General features: G+C 40.3%; 1 protein-coding gene across 2 annotated transcripts in view; it reads left to right on the top strand.

Annotated features, from left to right (window-relative positions):
* si:ch1073-416d2.4 (coiled-coil domain-containing protein 42 homolog) overlaps window positions 1-18,266 on the top strand; it is a 49,171-nt gene extending 30,905 nt beyond the window's left edge. For both annotated transcript variants that reach the window (XM_043697178.1, XM_043697177.1), the window contains 5 exons: window positions 2,670-2,752; window positions 3,458-3,630; window positions 6,902-7,012; window positions 13,409-13,525; window positions 17,522-18,266. In XM_043697178.1, the coding sequence (XP_043553113.1) occupies window positions 2,670-2,752; window positions 3,458-3,630; window positions 6,902-7,012; window positions 13,409-13,525; window positions 17,522-17,728 (691 nt within the window). In that variant the 3' untranslated portion in view covers window positions 17,729-18,266. The remainder of the gene's footprint in view (window positions 1-2,669; window positions 2,753-3,457; window positions 3,631-6,901; window positions 7,013-13,408; window positions 13,526-17,521) is intronic.
* Window positions 18,267-18,507: the final 241 nt, after the last annotated feature.

Here is an 18,507-nt window from a genome sequence, read left to right as displayed (position 1 = left end):
AAAGAGGTATATGGAATAACTTAACTCTATTGGAAAACTTAACAGAATAATAGAATATTTCACTACTAAACAATAACTGTTCCAATATATTAATGTCCCTTAAACACACCCTTGACAAATTCAGACAATAGATTGTAAACAGCAACATAGGAAGAGAACCCCAGCTTTTGGCTGTAATTGAGAGAGCTTTCACTTCTTCAAGACTCAATAGCAACTAACTGCTGAAATCTAAAACTAAAAATCCTGGTTCTATGGGTGGAAGCTTGACCGCACCCATTCAGTCCAATTCTATTGTTCCAACTTTAAAAATAAAACACCCAAAGCTTCACAAGTTGTTTATCTTCTCAGGTTGCTCGTCACCTGTCCTCCAGCCTTTCTCTAAAAGAAACCAGAACAAAATACGCCTCCTAAAGTTACAGTCTCATCACACTACCTTGAACACTGAAACTATCCCAGATAATGTTTGGGTGAATAAACCCATACTATTTTACCCTATTATTCTGAAGCCAGTCTGAAAGTTGATGACTTACTTAATCCTCTATGTCTTCTGTTTGGGGGCCTTTAGTACATAAGTGTTTTTGTTCTTTTTGCATTTTGTACTTCTAACCATATGGCTTCAGTTGATGATCCTGCCAAGGTATCATCCCGCCTCACTGCTATAATTGGTTCCTTGATGGATATTGTAACGCTCCCAGGAAATTTGAGTTGGGGAAAAGTGCAAGAATAAATCTATGCTGAACATGGCAATTCTTATGTCTTTGCATCAAAGCAGTTTGAAGAACTGCACAAGTGATGTATCTTTTTCTGCAGACAGCAGCTGCAAGATTTCATTCTTTAAAATATCTGTATGATCTTGCATGAAGTAAGATATGGAGACCCATATAAGGTCTTTATAATTACAAGGATATTAATACTTTGCCTTCTTTAAAAGCTGTGTTTCAAATCACTGGAATGCGGCTTTTGTTCCAGCCAGGAAATTAGTAAAGAGGTAAAAACAATGACTGCAGATGCTGGAAACCAGATCCTGGATTAGTGGTGCTGGAAGAACACAGCAGTTCAGGCAGCATCCAAGGGTCCACGCCCCCCTACAACCCGCCCTCCCATCCTGGCACTTTCCCCTGCCACCGCAGGAACTGTAAAACCTGCGCCTACACCTCCTCCCTCACCTCTATCCAAGGCCCTAAAGGAGCCTTCCACATCCATCAAAGTTTTACTTGCACATCCACTAATATCATTTATTGTATCCGTTGCTCCCGATGCGGTCTCCTCTACATTGGGGAGACTGGGCGCCTCCTAGCAGAGCGCTTTAGGGAACATCTCCGAGACACCCGCACCAACCAACCAAACCGCCCGTGGCCCAACATTTCAACCCCCCCTCCCACTCTGCCAAGGATATGGAGGTGCTGGGCCTCCTCCACCACCGCTCCCTCACCACCAGACCTCCCTGACCTATCACCTTCATCCCCTCCCCCACTCACCCATTGTACTCTATGCTACTTTCTCCCCACCCCCACCCTCCTCTAGCTTATCTCTCCACGCTTCAGGCTCTCTGCCTTTATTCCTGATGAAGGGCTTTTGCCCGAAACGTCGATTTCAAAGCTCCTTCATGCTGCCTGAACTGCTGTGCTCTTCCAGCACCACTAATCCAGGAAATTAGTAAAGTCATTTGTTATAAATCATGGCTTCATAACAATATCTTAACTTGCTATAAGTCCAAGTCCATTACCATTCCTGTGCTTGCTCATCTAAGTTGGTACCTATTAATCAATGTTGTGATTTTGAAGTCTTGTTCTTGTTTTCGAAAACTCTCCATCTTTTTGTTTTACCAACCCCCCACAATAAAAACTTTGTATTTTCCTTCAATCCCTAACCTGCTGAACTTGGTGCACTGTCAAATTCGAGCATTTATGATTCCTTGATATTTTTTAAACAAAAATAGAAATTGCTGGAAAAGCTGGCAGCATCTGTGGAAAGAATTCAGAGCTTATGTCTTGGGTCCCTTCCTCAGAACATATTGATTTTTTATTTAACTTGTGCTGCTGTTGAGGCCTGTGTCTTTCCTTGTCTAAATATTAATCTCTGAAGTTTCCACTTTCTTCTGTGAAAGCCAGTTCTCCAAATGTCTTTGATCAACCATTTGATCATCTGAACTAATACTTTGTTATGTAGCTTTGTATTATTTTGGTGTATAATAACCTCCTGAACCACCATTGGATGTTTATTTTTAAGGTGCCATATGGATACATGTTGTTGCTGTTGAAATAGTGACCAATATAAAAGAGTACAAAGTTAAAAATCTCACAACACCCGGTTATAGTCCAACAGGTTTAATTGGAAGCACACTGGCTTTCGGAGCATCGCTCCTTCATCAGGTGATAGAATATAAAAGAGTAGTCTCTTTGTGCAATTGCTCCATGTCACATTTTGTTGATCTATTTGAACAGAGCAAAGTATAATGCCAGATTCTTTGTAGCAGTACTCAGCAATTTTTTTCTGAACTCTGGCTATATTAGATAGGCAGTTGAATATAGTTCAGTAGCTTAATTAAAACTTTTGGCTCATTTTGAATTAATCAGAAGCAGACAGTAACTTATTTCTCTGTCTGTATACTTTTTATGATAGGACTTTCTCAATTAAATATATTTAGTCAATTTTCTAACTGTCCACAGGCAAAGAAAACTGCAAAGGGGTATGTCAAAATACAAATTGTATGAAGATTATCTTCTGAAAGTAATTGATAATTTGCCTGAAAGTAAGTATGTAGTTTATAGTTGCAAAGTGGAAATATTTTTATTGTTATATAAGTTGAAATGAAGTTCTCACTTCTTGAATGGGGAAGAGTGACGAGGAGAAATTTAATGTAAATTATCATGTCAGCATTTAAATTTTAAAGGAAACACAATATCTTTTGCATATCTTGATTTTAATCTTTCATTATCTTAAAAAGTTTGGCATTGAAGGCCTTTGATTGTGAAGATGGATAATAGATTCTCTCACACTGAATTCAAGTCCTGTCTTCCTGCAATTAATCATTAAAGAAAGATGGATAGATTGATTCCTATTACTGTTTTTGATTTATTTTCATTACCTGTTCCTTAAGTCCATCAGTACAAACCAAAATACATTGAAATCCAGAAGTCTCTAGTTTCAACAGGCAGGTTCTGTTGATCTTTCCATTGGTTAAAGACTGCCAGAAACCCCAAGGAAATTACATAAATTATTTTTTAAAAAAGAGCATTTTAAAATTGCATATCTTAAAAGGAAATCTGTTGATTGTCATCTGTTGAGAAATGCAGTTTAAAAACATATAAGCAATTAGAAAGGATTAACAGCAAGTTACTGGCTGTATGCAATTTCATACTTTTATAGACATAATGGTTATGATAACAATTTGTTCCTTGTTAAAAGTTACTATGAACAATTTCAAGTCTTGCTTTGATGTTGTTATATGTTCCAGACTACTTGGAGTACAGCTCAGAATCTATGGTGATGAGTATCATTCGAAAACATGAAACCCTTGGAGCCACCAATGAGGCTTTGATAAATAATCTCAGCAGGTTGTCAGATGAGATGGAACAATGCCAGCGTGACTTGGAAAGTCTGCATCAAGAATATGACACCACAAAACTGGTATGGTTTTTATTAAACCTTCTTTGAGATGTATAAACTATTTTATCAATCTATTTGCTGAAGGCTTTTATACAGATGGAGATAAAATAGAAACCAAGCATCTGCTTGTGCATTCTATGAATTCAGTGACGCGATTGTACTAACCTTGTTGAATGGGTAAAAAAAAACTCAGCAGGTCATTCAGTATTTGAAATGGTGGATAAAAAAAACAAATTTGTGTGGGAAGGGTCCCATCAGAGATAAAACTCCCTTTCTCCTTGGGATGCTTTCTGATTTCTGTGCATTTTCGGGGGTGGGTGGGAATTTAATTTTTCCGTTCTCGCCATGTTCTCCAACATTGCCCATCATAATCAAGGGTTCAGAAAATCCCACACTTAGTTTCTGTTTCCCTCCCGTGCAGCTAATTTTGTATGCAAATTTTATTTAATATGCAAGTTCCAAAAAGGAACTGATTATCTTTCATGTCATTAAATCATTAATGCTCAATATGTATGTTGGTTCAATCACTGTCCTGACATTGAAACAACAGCTGCTCCTCTCCCCTCATTGACATGTGCCATTTCACACGGAGCTACACTGCAGTCTTTATGCAAGATGAATGAGAAGTAATGAATAAACACAGTATAACATAACTTTACACAGGGAAGTTTTCACATTAATTTCTTATGGGACGTAACAACTAGGCTCAGTTAATTATCTGGCAAGCTGACTCTGAATCTGTGGATTCAATCCATACTTCAAGACTTGGGCATGTCATTGAGGCAGACACTACCGTATAGGAGTTGAAGTTTAAGAAGTACTATATCTTGGTTAAAGATCTCTTAAGTGAATACCTCTGAGTTTAGATTTATTCTGGTATCTGAGCTAGCATTCCTCCCTCGGCCAGAGCAGTTACATGAATTTTTCATCTCCATCTCCATTTCTTGGAACCCTTCCATGTGCCAGTAGATTTCGAATTTGCCTTTGTCAACATGAGCTGTATTTAAATTTGAATGCTTTGTTAACTGCGCTTTGAAACATTTTGATATATGATGAGGAACTGCATAAATATGAATGCTTTCTTCTGTTTTTGTCAATGTGGCAACAGTGTAGCTGTGGAGCATTTATTGCTGTAATCAAATTAGGAAATGTTAAAAATATTCAGCAGTTTGGCAGCCTCTGAGGAGATGGAAACAGAGTTAATGTTTCAGACTGATGAACTCTCTTTTCTCCCCACAGGTGTTTTCAGGGCTGTTGAGTGTTTCCAGAAATATTCTGTTTTGCTTTCAGATTTACGGTATCCATAGTATTGTGCTTTTTTACGTGCATTTAATGATATTACATCTACATTTGTCGAAGCACTTTGCTTTTTATCAATGCAGTGTATATTTCTTGATTGAGTTAAAGTACTTCACTGACTAGGTTTCCAGCTCATAGCATTATCATTGTCCTGTTTGTGTATTAGTGGGCGGCACGGTGGCACAGTGGTTAGCACTGCTGCCTCACAGCGCCAGAGACCCGGGCTCAGTTACCGCCTCAGGCGACTGACTGTTTGGAGTTTGCACATTCTCCCCGTGTCTGTGTGGGTTTCCTCCGGATGCTCCGGTTTCCTCCCACAGTCCAAAAATGTGCAGGTTAGGTGAATTGGCCATGCTAAATTGCCAGTAGTGTTAGGTGCAGGGGTAAATGTAGGGGTCTGGGTGGGTGCGCTTCGGCGGGTTGGTGTGGACTTGTTGGGCCGAAGGGCCTGTTTCCACACTGTAAGTAATCTAATCTCTTGCTTGCAATACATTTACTTACAGCTCCTGTGCACAATATTGTTGTTAAACTAAACAGTAACTGATAAGGATTTTCAATTGCCTGTGGGGCCACAACAGGAGCAGCATTACATTCCTCAACTGCAAGCAGGGTATTGTACTCTATTAAATGAGCTGTTCAAACTACAGATATTAATTGAGGTAGAGGATCCTGTTACTAAGTCAATAACTAATGGTTTGAGTTTTTGGATGGCGTGTTGCAGTCCAAAAGCTTCAGGGTGCACTGAGATTTCCAATATGAGACTTTGGGGATGAGATGAGTCTGAAAATTGCCTGCCTCCAATTGACAGCCTGTAAAGCTCCGTCAGGAGCTGGTTAACAGTCTGGAAAGGGTGAGAAGGAAACTTTCAATTTGTAAGGCTGACTGATTCAGTGCAGGGGGTAATTAAGGATTTTTTAAATGGCAAAAATACTTGGACTGGGAAGGTCTAGCTCTAGATCGGGCATAATACATTTCAGTCAACCATTTGGCCGCTTTTTGGTATGTAGTAAGGCTGTTGGCCCTCCAATGTGCTGGCTGCTCTCCTTTGTCAGGCAGTGACAAACCCCATCTTAGCTTTTGTCTGTCTGTACCACTCCTCTGCAAATAGCACTTGCCACAGGAACAACATTCGGTACCACTAATTGCATGATGAGGTCTCCTCTGGAATAATTTACATTTGAAGACCATATCCCCAGAAAGAGTCTTGGAATTTATTCGGTTGTTGCGTTCCCAAACTCTGAACTGAACACTTGGTCTCCAAATAATAAAGAGAATGTGCAAAATAGATCTAACCTCTATTTAAACTGAGAGATTATACCTGTTGTGAAAGATTGAACTGGTTAGGACAATTTTCTGAAGAAACTGAGGTATCCTGTCTTTATACCATGACAGAGTCTGAAAGGGAGACATGGAGACAAAATGCTACTAATGCTGAATTAAGCCCCATAAATATGGGGAAGTCACCAACACATCCAGTAGGGAATTCAAAGGAAACTTATTTACCCAGAGAACTCATAACCTGAAGGAATATTTGAGTATTTTGAATATTTAATAGTCCAGATAAGTTTATGGACAATACACAAAAGTGGGAAGAAATGGAAAGATACGTTGTTGAGGTTAGGTGATGAAGATTGTTTGGAGTAAAATGCCAATGTAGATCTGTAAGGCTAAATGATCTATTCCTGTGTTGGATATAATATATAACCATGTAAATCGTAGACTCCATTTATGCAACATGTAATGGTGTTAGAGAGTTCACACCTTACTTCATGAAGGAATAATTAAATGACCAGTGACATAAGATTTACACCCTGGATATTTTTACTTATTTCTACAAATATTCTGACTGTGGTGGCTTGATAAAGAATGGCTAAACAACATTCAATTCTGTTTTTAATGCAGAGACCATTTGCTTCTGTTCATGTGGTAAAACTGCATTAATTGATCACTTTCCTTTGGCTGGCTTAACATCAAAAACTTTGTTTTTAAATAGACGATTAATAGTCAACTCTCAGTGCGACAAATGGAATGCGATGAAATAAAGGAGAAGAATAAACAGATAGAAATGAAAATAAATCTACAACGAGGCAATTTCATTCATAAGGTAATCGAGGAAAAAGTTAAAGTTACAGTGGCAAAGAAGGACTCAGTGCTTAGTACTACAAGAAATTTTACTTACCAACTAAAATGGGATGTTTAATTCATTTAGTAATAATAGTTTGATTTTTGAAACCAGGTTTATGAATTGCCTGTGGTTTAGAATTATAAATGGAGGATACATCATTTTATAATAAGAGGACCGTTAATAAGAGGAAGTACAGAGGTTATGCTGTGCTGTTGGTGAGAGTCCTCTGAGATTTTCACTTGCTTTGTAGGGGCCCACACTAATCAGGGAGTCCATCAGTTTTTGCTGCATGGGCTGCTGTTGAACAACGTGAAACCTCCTCTTCGGCCCTTCTGGGCCGAACAAAGGAAACGTCATCCCCAAAGCTCCTGCTGTCCTTTTCATGCTTCATCCCTGGCCCCTCAACTGGTCTCCCTCCCGCATTCACCTGTGCCTGACTTCAATGTTGATCCTGGGTCTTGAGTAGATTCAGTGCTGACAGAAGTTAGCACGTGCCCAGAGCTCTGATTGATGGATGATTTCTTAATCCTCTGGAAGGCTCCCCACTGCCCAGTTTAGTGGCACTCAGTGCAGTACATCTTCCTGAAAAGAGGCAAGATGAGGTTGCTTCTGGCTCCTCAGTGAGTGGACGAGACCCATTTGCCTACAATAAATTCCACCCGGTATCTCGACATGTTCTTCTATTGCTTCACCTGGTAAGAGCATATATTGGGTAGAATGGAGGCATTTGCTCCAATTTTTCACCTAATAAAACTAATCAACAGAAAATGAAGCATTCTGCAATTTGCTGATGTACAGTGCTGGAGTGTGAAGGAATATATATTTCCCCCTTTTAAGGCCTTTAACATTTACAGGAAGGAAGGACTTAGAGTACACTGTATTGGAGGTAGGGGCATTGCGGGGTGGTGAGGTGGGGACCCTAAGCTGCCTGAGAATGTTACAGTGTGGGAACTTGAGAAAGTGACTATGCCAAAAGTCAAGCTGGGTATGAATATACCTATTCAAAGTAGACAGAGAGGTTGGGAATTGTATGCTAGAGGTCAGCAGTGGATGTGCAAGTATTCAGACCAAATGGGGAAAGAGGCAAGTAAAGAACACCTAGACAGATGAGTTTCAGACCAGGATTCAAGTGGAGTCCTTCATTACTGAGTCATTGTGCCCAGGGTCAATCTCCGCTCACAGTTGGACAGTCCTATTCAATTTCATTGGAACACAAGAGACATGCAAAAGTATAAAGAGAAGCTGAAAATTACTTTTGCTTTTCCCATTGAAATGTTATTGCCAGATTGGAAAAGTATTCTATCTGAATCCTGGCATACTCAGCATAACTCCAAGCAATTGAGTAAAATGTCATTTGGAATAAATTAGGTCACGGAAGATAGCAGAGAGGTGGCTGGATGATTGGACTTCAGAGGCAATAGTTGGAACCAAAATAAAGAGAGATTGTTCTAATGGAATTGATCATAATTAGGAAGGCCCAAAGGACTGATTCAAGTTCCAGATTAACATCTTCACTCCCAGCACAGATATAGGCCTAGTTTTCGAGAGATTTTCAAAAATTCTATTAACACTTCCATATCTGTTCATTTCATGTGGGATGAAATGAACTGTAATAGGTGGGCCATCTTTCCCTGTATTTCTTACCATTGAAGTTAATAAAAGCAAATTCGAGCTGGATGAATAATGGATGATTTATCTACTACTACCGATTTTACATCCTGCTTAAGCTGTTGTTATGGATTAAGCCAGACCACTCAAACCATTCTTAAGCAGGTAGGTCAGACCATAATTTTGCAATTTGTTTTAGTGTATAGTAAAAATTACCCGGATTAAGTTAGCTAGGTTGACTAAAACAGACAGAAGTTTATTCACAAAATAACATGATGACACACAAATAACAGAATAAAGAAGCCGTACGGAACTCAGCCTATCCAACTAGACTTAATTATGCTGTTCCGAATATACACAACAGTCTCTCCCCCCCCACTTAAAATGAGCCATCAAAACCAAAAAATGTCTTCAGTTTTAACACTTCAAAACCTGGTTAGTAGTCTAAACACACATATACGCTATACTAACTATAAACATGCAAACATGCATAACCACATGCAAATTCAAGCAGTGATACACCCACCACCAAACACCTCTGTATCTTATTTGTGTCTCGATAACGCATCAGCAATCACGTTTTTGCAACCAGCCACATGCACAATTGTTAAATTGAATGGCTGCAACAACAAGCTCCATCTAAACAGTTTGACATATTTGTCCTTACATTTTCCCACAAATTTCAATGGGTTGTGATCAGTGTTTACAATTGTCTCAGATGCATTGCTCGTAATAAAAACAATGAAATGTTGAAATGCCAACACCAAGCTTAAAGTCTCTTTCTCCACCGTTGAATATTTCTGTTGATGAATGTTCAACTTCCTTGAAAAATCCCCAATGGGTCTTTTCTATTCCTTCGTCATCCTCCTGCAGGAGAACCGCACCAACACCCACATCACTGGCATCGATAACCACCTTGAAAAGCTTCGCTTACTCCGGTGTGGCTAATACTGGGGCAGCGGTAAACACAATTTTTAGGCTGTCAAATGCACTTTTGCAATCTGCTGTCCACTAAAACTTCTTGCCCTTTTTTAACAATTCAGTGAGTGGAGCAGCCACACTGCTAAGATTCGGCACAAACTTTCGATAAAATCCACTCAACGCTAGGAACCGTAGTACTGCTTTTTTGTCGATGGTGTGGGAAATTCCCCAATTACTTTTATTTTTGCATCTTGTCTATGTCCAATAACGTGGCCCAGGAAGGTGACCATGCCAGACAATGGGGTAATCTGGCAATGACAATATTAGCCAGTCTCTGAATTTTTTTTATATACCAAATGGCATGACTTTGAACTGATATAGTCCATTTGGCCTTACAAAAGCCAAAATTGTCATTGCTCTCTCTGGCAGAGGTACTTGCCAGTAGCCTCTGAGCAAGTCCAACTTAGAAATGTAAGTTGTTTGTCCTGCTTTTTCAACACTATCTTCCAACCATGGAATTAGATATGCATCAGTCTTTGTAATAGTGTTGACTTTGCGATAGTCCATACTTAATCGTTGGGTACCATCTGGCTTTGGCACCATGACAATGGGTGAGCTCAGTCACTGTAACTCACTTTGATTATGCCATCTTGGAGCATGCGCTCTAACTCCTTCTGAACCTGTGCTAACTTTCGAGGGTTATCCTAAAGGGATGTTGCTTAATCAGAACAGCATTTTATATATCTTCATTATGCACAATTAAGTTAATACTTTGCAGTTTATTTCTGCATATCTCCCCATGTAATAGTAATAACCCTTTCAGGTCATTTCGATTTTCTAGTGGAAGGTAACTCCGTTTATCCCAGTTTTATGACAACTTCCTCATTGTCCAGTTTGATTTGAGGAATGTCCAATTCAGAATCCTCTGAAATTGGTTCTTCCTTCTGTGCTGTCATCATTAACACCTTCTCCTCAATAGTTTGGATATGAAGTTTGATCCTTGATCTGACTGGATCTCTATTGGTAGTCCATATCTAGTAAAAGATTTAAGTAATTCTTCTACAACCCTTTTAGCTGTGATGTTGCATAATGGGATTGCGTCTGGAAATCTAGTCGACACATCCATTTTTGTTAATAAATACTTATTCCTACTTTTTGTTTGAGGTAGGGGATCTATGCAATCAATCAAGACACTTGTGAAAGGTTCCTCAAATGCTGGAATTGGTATTTAAGGTGCAGTTAGCTGACATGTATGACACGTCTGGCAAAATTCAACTATATCTTTGTGTACTCCAGGCCAGTAAAAATGTCTTTGTATTTTAGCTTGTCTTTTCCTCACCCCCAAGTGATACCTCATGCACCACTCGCAGCACTTCCTTTTTATACCCTACTGGCAAAACAATTTGATGAGCTAATTTCTCATATGCATGAATGTGTGATGGTCTCATTTCCTCATTAAGACATCATTTGTTAAGTAATAACACACAGGAATGCACTCACTTTCTTTGATTAGATTACTTACAGTGTGGAAACAGGTCCTTCGGGCCATCAAGTCCATACCGATCCGCCGAAGAGCAACCCACCCAGACCCATTCCCCTACATTTACCCCTTCACCTAACACTACGGGCAATTTAACTTGGCCGATTCACCTAACCTGCACATTTTTGGACTGTGGGAGGAAACCGGAGCACCCGGAGGAAACCCACGCAGACACAGGCAGAATGTGCAAACTCCACGCAGAGAGTCACCTGAGGCGGGAATTGAACCTGGGTCTCTGGCGCTGTGAGGCAGCAGTGCTAACCACTGTGCCACCATACCGCCCATAGATATAACTGTTTTAACCCTCATCTTTCTGCTGTAATTGAATCAGCTTAGCAGAGCATGTTTACCTTGTTGCCGCTGCTCTGTGCCACTTACCTGAACAAAAAAAGTTTCGGATTACACTATGGACCAGCTCATAATCATCAGCCACTTCAGCTGCTAACCTTGCTGTTTTAATTCTCTGCTCTTTCACATGAGTTCGCACTACTATAATTACCTCTCTTAGGGCATCTTAGGTTTGCTCGATTTTTAAAGCTCTCATCTATCAAAATTAATCTGTTTGATCTTTTCAAACTCAATATAGGTATGACCAGGGTCCCTCCTTAGATTCCTGAAATGTTATCTATAGGCTTTTGGTACAAGCTCGTATGCACTTAAAATGGCTTTTTTCACCTCCTCATACTCCCCAGATACCTCGTCTGATAGTGATGCAAATATCTCACTAGCCCTACTTACAAGTTTTGTTTGGATCACCAAAACCCACATTGCCACTGCATTTGTGTAGCCATCTTTTCAAATGAGATGAAAAAGGCTTCCACATCCTTCTCATCAAATTCAGGCAATGCTTGAAAATACTTAAACAGTTTCTCACTGGGCTTATGACTACCAGGGGCTTTCTCATCCTCCCACTCTCTCTCTCTCTCTCTCTCCCCCTCACTAAGCTTATCCTCAGCCTTTATCTCCAGCCTTTTAAACTGACTTTCCTTTTTAAGTGTCAGTTTTTGAAGTTCAGACACTCTCTCTTTTTCTTTTTTTGGTCTCTCTTTTTCCCTCTCTTCTGCTTCAAATTGTAACTCAAACTGTTTCATTTCAGCTGCCCTTTCCTTATCTCTTGTCTCTTACTCGAGTTGCTTCATATGCAATTGAATTTTTGCCATCTCTATAGATTTTCCAGCAATTTTAAATGCTGAGCTACTGCTGTAATTATCTCTCCTCACAGAGGCAGGCAGTTCCAATTCCAGCTTCTCTGCTAATTCTTGGAACTTAGTCTTATTCACTTATTTGCAAAACTTCCAATGTCACCGCATCCACATCCAGATAACTTTTGGCAACTTAAAGAGCCATTCCTATCCCAAACTTTATCTACACAACCAACACCCGAAATAAATACACTAGCACCTACCACTCGCTCTTTAAAACCCCGCAAAGAGCCCCTAGTCTGTTATGGACTAAGCCAGAGCACTCAAAACAATCTGAAGCAGGCAGCTCAGATCATAACTTTGCAATTTGTTTTGGTAAGTATATGGAGAAAATTACCTGGATTAAGTTAGCTAGGTTCACTACTGGATTTTAAAACAGACAAAAATTTATTCACAAAATAACACAAGGAAACACTAAGAACAGAATAAAAAACCCTTACATAACTCAACCTATCCAACTTGACTTCATTATGCTGTTCCGAATATACACAACAGTCCCAATAAGCAAACTCCCTTTAAAAACCAGTGTAAATGGAACACATGCTTTCAGATTGAAGTTGAAGGGTGAAAGAGAGAGAGAGAGATTCCACACAGCTTCCTGCTGAACTTCCAACTAGCTCAAGATTGAACTAAAACTGCCCAGATCAGTTGGAGAGCTGACCACTCCCCTTTCTTTATACAGGTCACTTCTAAAACATGACCACTTTGGCCTGAAGTCTCATCTGTTTACATACAAACAAAAGGTCTCTCAAATTCCTTTTATTCTCTGTACCAAATCAGACTGATCAGAGCCCGGCCCGGTTTATTGACCCTCTGAAAAAGATCAAGGACAGAGTATCCTTGAGCCAAGGAACAACTTTTAGAAAAATAAAGGGACTAGCTGTGTGACACTGTAAATTCTACCGATAGTTTCAAGATGTCAAATTGCAAAAGGGAATCTATACTTGGACTATCCAAATGCACGTCTGCCAAGGTGGTTATAAGGAGGATCAGAAAGCTGGGTGGAAATCTGTAATGCTGGACCTAGTGACCTTTTTGTAACAGATTGGTAATTTAATGCCATTGTCAAAGTGTTACCTCATTCTTTATTCTCTCTCTTCATAGAGTGAAGGGTTTGGTGCCCTCTTATTGGCTATTAATAATCTGGCAGATCAGTGCTACATGAGGCATTATGGAGTATTTGAAGAAATTGACATGTTAACAAAGTTGGACATGGTGAAGGTCAGAATGTTAATTTTGTTGCTATGTAAACTAAAAGTAAAGTGACTTCCACCTTCATAACATTGTCGTAATGTTTGATTCTACCTGATTCCAGCAGTATTCAGGCACAACTGTTTTTGAAACATCTATTCCTTTGTTGTCTCTAGTCTCCACTATTCCCAGGATCTTCTGGTTAACCTCCTGCCTTCATTCTCTGTAAACATTAGTGTAAGCAAAATCTTGTAAAGATTCACATTGTCACCTTTACTTATCACCCTTGTGATTGCTGTCTAACACTGGCTCTCAGTTTGACAACACCCAAGTTTTAATAGTTTTGTGCTCATAGAGAAGGCAAACACCAACAAAGATTTCCTACTGAGGAAATGTCTAGAGCATAATTGATTGTCATACACACCCTCTTTCATCAGAGACATAAATACAGGACCTCATGGAAATGCCTTCACTCCAAGCATTGAAACTGCCTTGACTATCACACAAAAAGCAACTGCAACATTCAGCTGATGACTGCTGGCCCAGCCATTGTCTAATCATGTCTACTATTTCTATCAGGCCAGCCCAAAAACAGGAATAGCATCAGAAACATCGGTGCAGGAAATTCAATGTTGATGGACTCAAGGACTCAGCAAAGAAAGACCTATATAGTCATTGCCTTACAGCCAACCTGGTGATACTCAATCAGCAGGATCCACAGAATGTCCATATCAGCATTCCGTAAAGACCACTCCCTCCGTGACTCCCTCGTCAGATCCACACCCCCCACCAACCCAATCTCCACTCCCGGCACCTTCCCCTGCAACCGCAGGAGGTGCAAGACTTGTGCCCACACCTCCCCCCTCACCTCCCTCCAAGGCCCCAAAGGAAACTTCCATATCCACCACAGATTCACCTGCACCTCCACACACATCATCTATTGCATCCTCTGCACAAGGGATGAACTCGGGTTTCACCAGTTTCCTCATTTCCCCTCCCCCCACCTTGTCTCAGTCAAATCCATCGAATTCAGCACCGCCTTCCTAACCTGCAATCTTCTTCCCGACCTCTCCGCCCCCACCCCCGTCTGACCTATCACCCTCACCTTGACCTCTTTCCACCTATCACATTTCCGACGGCCCTCCCCCAAGTCCCTCCTCCCTACCTTTTATCTTAGCCTGCTGGACAAACTTTCCTCATTCCTGAAGAAGGGCTTGTGCCCGAAACGTCGATTCTCCTGTTCCCTGGATGCTGCCTGACCTGCTGCGCTTTTCCAGCAACACATTTTCAGCTCTGATCTCCAGCATCTGCAGACCTCACTTTCTCCTCAAAGAATGTCCATAGTGTCAAGTCAGCCCTGCAATCCATTATAAACAGCACTTGTGAGAAGATTCTAATTCACGACTGGTGTGACGAGAACATCTAGGAGATCCCGGAGCTACTGCATCGCAAGAGCAAAGTGATCCTGAACTGGAAGCACCACAACCTACTACATGGTATCTACCACCACTCCAGCACAACTTCAGCCTAACATAAGTATAAAAAGGCCAACTGACAGCTGAGAACCAACAAGGCTGCTGGGGCAATGGAATCCTCAGAATACTGAAAAGTGATGGGGAAGCCCTCTTGGCACGAATTACATGACCTCATCTCCTTTTGTCTGGAAGGAAGAGAGTGGCCAGCAGATCACTGAGACATTGTTTTCGTGACCATCTTAAGGAGATAAAACCAACAGTGCTAAGTACATAGGGATCTCGCTGCTGTCTGCAACTGGGAGAGTCATTGCAAATATTTTCCTCAGTCATTTCCTCCTGGTGGCTGAACAGCTCCTAGTAAGTCATAATGCAATTTCCATTAATCAAGAGGCACAATAGTCCTAATCTTCCAAGCAAGAAAAGTCCAAGAAAAATCCAGGGATTAGCAGCAACCTTTGTACGTAGCCTTTTTCAAATACACAAAGACCTTCAATTCTGTCAACCAGAAAAGACAATGAAGCATCCTTTTCAAATGTACTTCCTGTATAAATTCATCACCATCATTTCCTCGCTGCCTAACAAGATACAGGTTATGACCCTCAGCAACAGATCCACCAGACATCCAATGGATGTGCAAACTGGTGTCAAGCAAGGCTTTCCACTGCACAAATGCTCTTCTCCATCTTTCCAACTGCAACACCCTATCCCATATCCATGAAACCTCACAGCACCACGGACTCAGGTTCAATTCCAAACTCAGGCGACTGTTTGTGTGGAGTTTGCGCATTCTCCCCATGTCTGCGTGGGTTTCCTCCGGGTGCTCTGGTTTCCTCCCCAATCCAAAAATGTGCAGGTCAGGTGAATTGGCGTGGGTTTCCTCCGGGTGCTCTGGTTTCCTCCCACAATCTAAAGATGTGCAGATTAGGTGAATTGGCCATGTTAAATTGCCCATAGTGTTCAGGATGTGTACATTAGGTGCATTAGTCTGGGGTAAATTTAGGGTAATAAGGGTCTAGGTGGGTTACTCTATGGAGGGTCAGTGTGGACTAGTTGGGCTGAAGGGCCTATTTCCACACTGTAGGGATGCTGTGTTCCACGTTCTCCCACTGGGAGTGCAGCTTCTCCACTGGATGAGCAGGAATCTGTTCAATCTTCATCACCTCCATATCTAGAACTAAAACCATCCCGACCTCTGTCATTGAGATGCAGTAAACACTTGCATCTGTGCACATCATCTCAGAGGCAATCAAGGATGAGCAACAAATGCCATGGACAAGTATGAAAGTCAGGAGTTCAGCTGCTTGCAAATTTCCCAGCTTATCATCTGCTATTGTAACCAGAGTGTTTAAAATGGCTTAAGTTTCTGGTCAGTAGAACTCCAAGAATGTTGAGCGTGGAAGATTAAGCAGTGATATTGTTTTGAACATCAAAGAGCAATGGTTTAATTTTCTTGTTGGAGATGATCATTGCCTGGTACTTTGATGGCTTTCTTGAAACTTGTCAAAGTTTAGATGCTGTCCAGACCTTGTTGCATGCAGACATGAAGTGCTTCAGTATCTGAAGAGTTGTGAATTGTACGAAACGCTATGAAATTAGCAGCTAATAGCCACTTCCTACCTTCAGTTGGATGGGAGATCACTGACAAAACAGCAAAGATGATGGATTTATAACATTACACAGATAAACCCTGCAACTCTGTCATATAAATGTTCATATAACTGCAACTTGTTTCTGTTTTCTTCTGTGTGTTTTAAGACATTTTCATTTCCTTGGCAGTCATTAGCTTTGTATCCCTCTAAATCTGACCATTTGCTCTTCCCTGATTTTCATCACTGAACCATGAGCAAAAGTCTCGGTATGGAGTTCTAGAAGTTGCTCCCTAAACCTTTTGGAGAATTAGAAACAGGAGCGATCCATTCAGCCCTGAAGCTGTTCCAGCCTTCATTGTGTCCAGGGGTGATTTGTAATTTATTCCATTTACTTACCTTAGCCTCATTTCCTTTCCCTTCTCCTTTAAGATGCTTTTTAAAAGCTAACTATCTCTTTGAGCAAACATTTGGACAACTTTTCTGGCCCCGTTTGGTAATACTCCAGTGACGGTCATTGAGCCTTTTTACAGTGCTAAATAAATGCAGTCTGTGATACTGTGGCATTTGGGGTCATTAACTTTATTGTTTAACAATTGGCTGGGAAGCTTTTTTCTAATGTTTAGATCTGTTTCTATCAATTGTTTTTGAACATAATCTTTCCAAGAGCCTTATGAATGGGTATTTGCAAAGTGCAATAGTTAACACATTCCTAAGCAGAAGATATGACTAATTACACTTTAATCTTTCACAGTATTAGAAATACTGCATCTAACTAAAGTAAAGCTTTTAAAGAGGAACTCTGCAGTGCAGGAAGCTCCATGCAGGCTCTGTAGTAAAAATTGGTATAGCTATCATTAGTTTCATGGAAGAAAAGGCATGTTTATATAAAATAATAAACTGTATAATTGTTAGGACTTAGAAGCTTGCTTGCTAGAACTTATTTCTCTTTCTCTTCTCAATAGGAGTTCATCATGGAAAAGAAAGATGTTGCACAAGAAGCAGGACAAACTGACTCTGCATCTGTTTTCATTGGCATCTCTGACCAAATTCCAACCAAATCAGGGGAAACTAACCAGTTGAAGCCACAAATAAAGGTCTCATTTGCAAATTCCAGCAAAATCATAACTAACCAAAAGAACAGACTAAAACCAATAAATAGCAAGTCTTGATGAGTCATTTTGACATCTTCTACACGAAGAGGGAATTTATTATTTTGCCTAATACAGTTTAGTGAAGGGTCAGGTCATGTTTTTCGTTTAAAGGCATAATAGCATGTAAATTGTTGTGTGAAAGAAGTAGAGGGAATCTGACTGTGTTCGCAGGGCTAACCACCCCACTCATCTAAGTGCAGCAGGTGAGTAAGGTATAAATGACCTGAATCGAACGGTTTCCCACTGTATTGGCAGAAGAGTGCAGCAGGCTCCAGACTAATTTCCCTTAATTTTTCATTGCTTTGCCATCTTACTTTAAGCAGTGCTGTAAAGTCTAAATCTGATTTTCTAGGTATGATTCTGAAGTAAAACTTTAGAGCGGTTAGTTTTGTGGTGTGGTGTAATACATTAATGGTTGCGATATACACAGGGAGTGCCGATCGATTCCCTTCAGTTTGAGTAGAATATAACTCAATATTATATGTAGCCAAGTTTAAAAAGTACTGAGACATTCATATGAGCTTTCTATCACTTAATAAACTTTTTGAGAACCTCATGAGAAAATGAACACTAATGGTATATTAATTACATTGTGCATGTTCACATTTCTGTTCCAGTAGGCGGACTAGGCAAATTTCTAGTGACTTTAAACCTAACCTTATAAGCTTAGCACTCAATCAGTGCTAATCTCGGACCAATAATTCAATATATCTGCAGTTAGGAAGAAGAATGGGCTGCATAGCCTCATTCGATGAGATCATGGCTGATCTGTGGCCTGTGTTCTAATGGCTGGAGTG

This window comes from Chiloscyllium plagiosum, chromosome 10 (genome assembly GCF_004010195.1).
Source record: "Chiloscyllium plagiosum isolate BGI_BamShark_2017 chromosome 10, ASM401019v2, whole genome shotgun sequence".
Classification (NCBI taxonomy): Eukaryota; Metazoa; Chordata; class Chondrichthyes; order Orectolobiformes; family Hemiscylliidae; genus Chiloscyllium; species Chiloscyllium plagiosum.
This window is presented reverse-complemented; position numbering and strand designations above follow the sequence as displayed.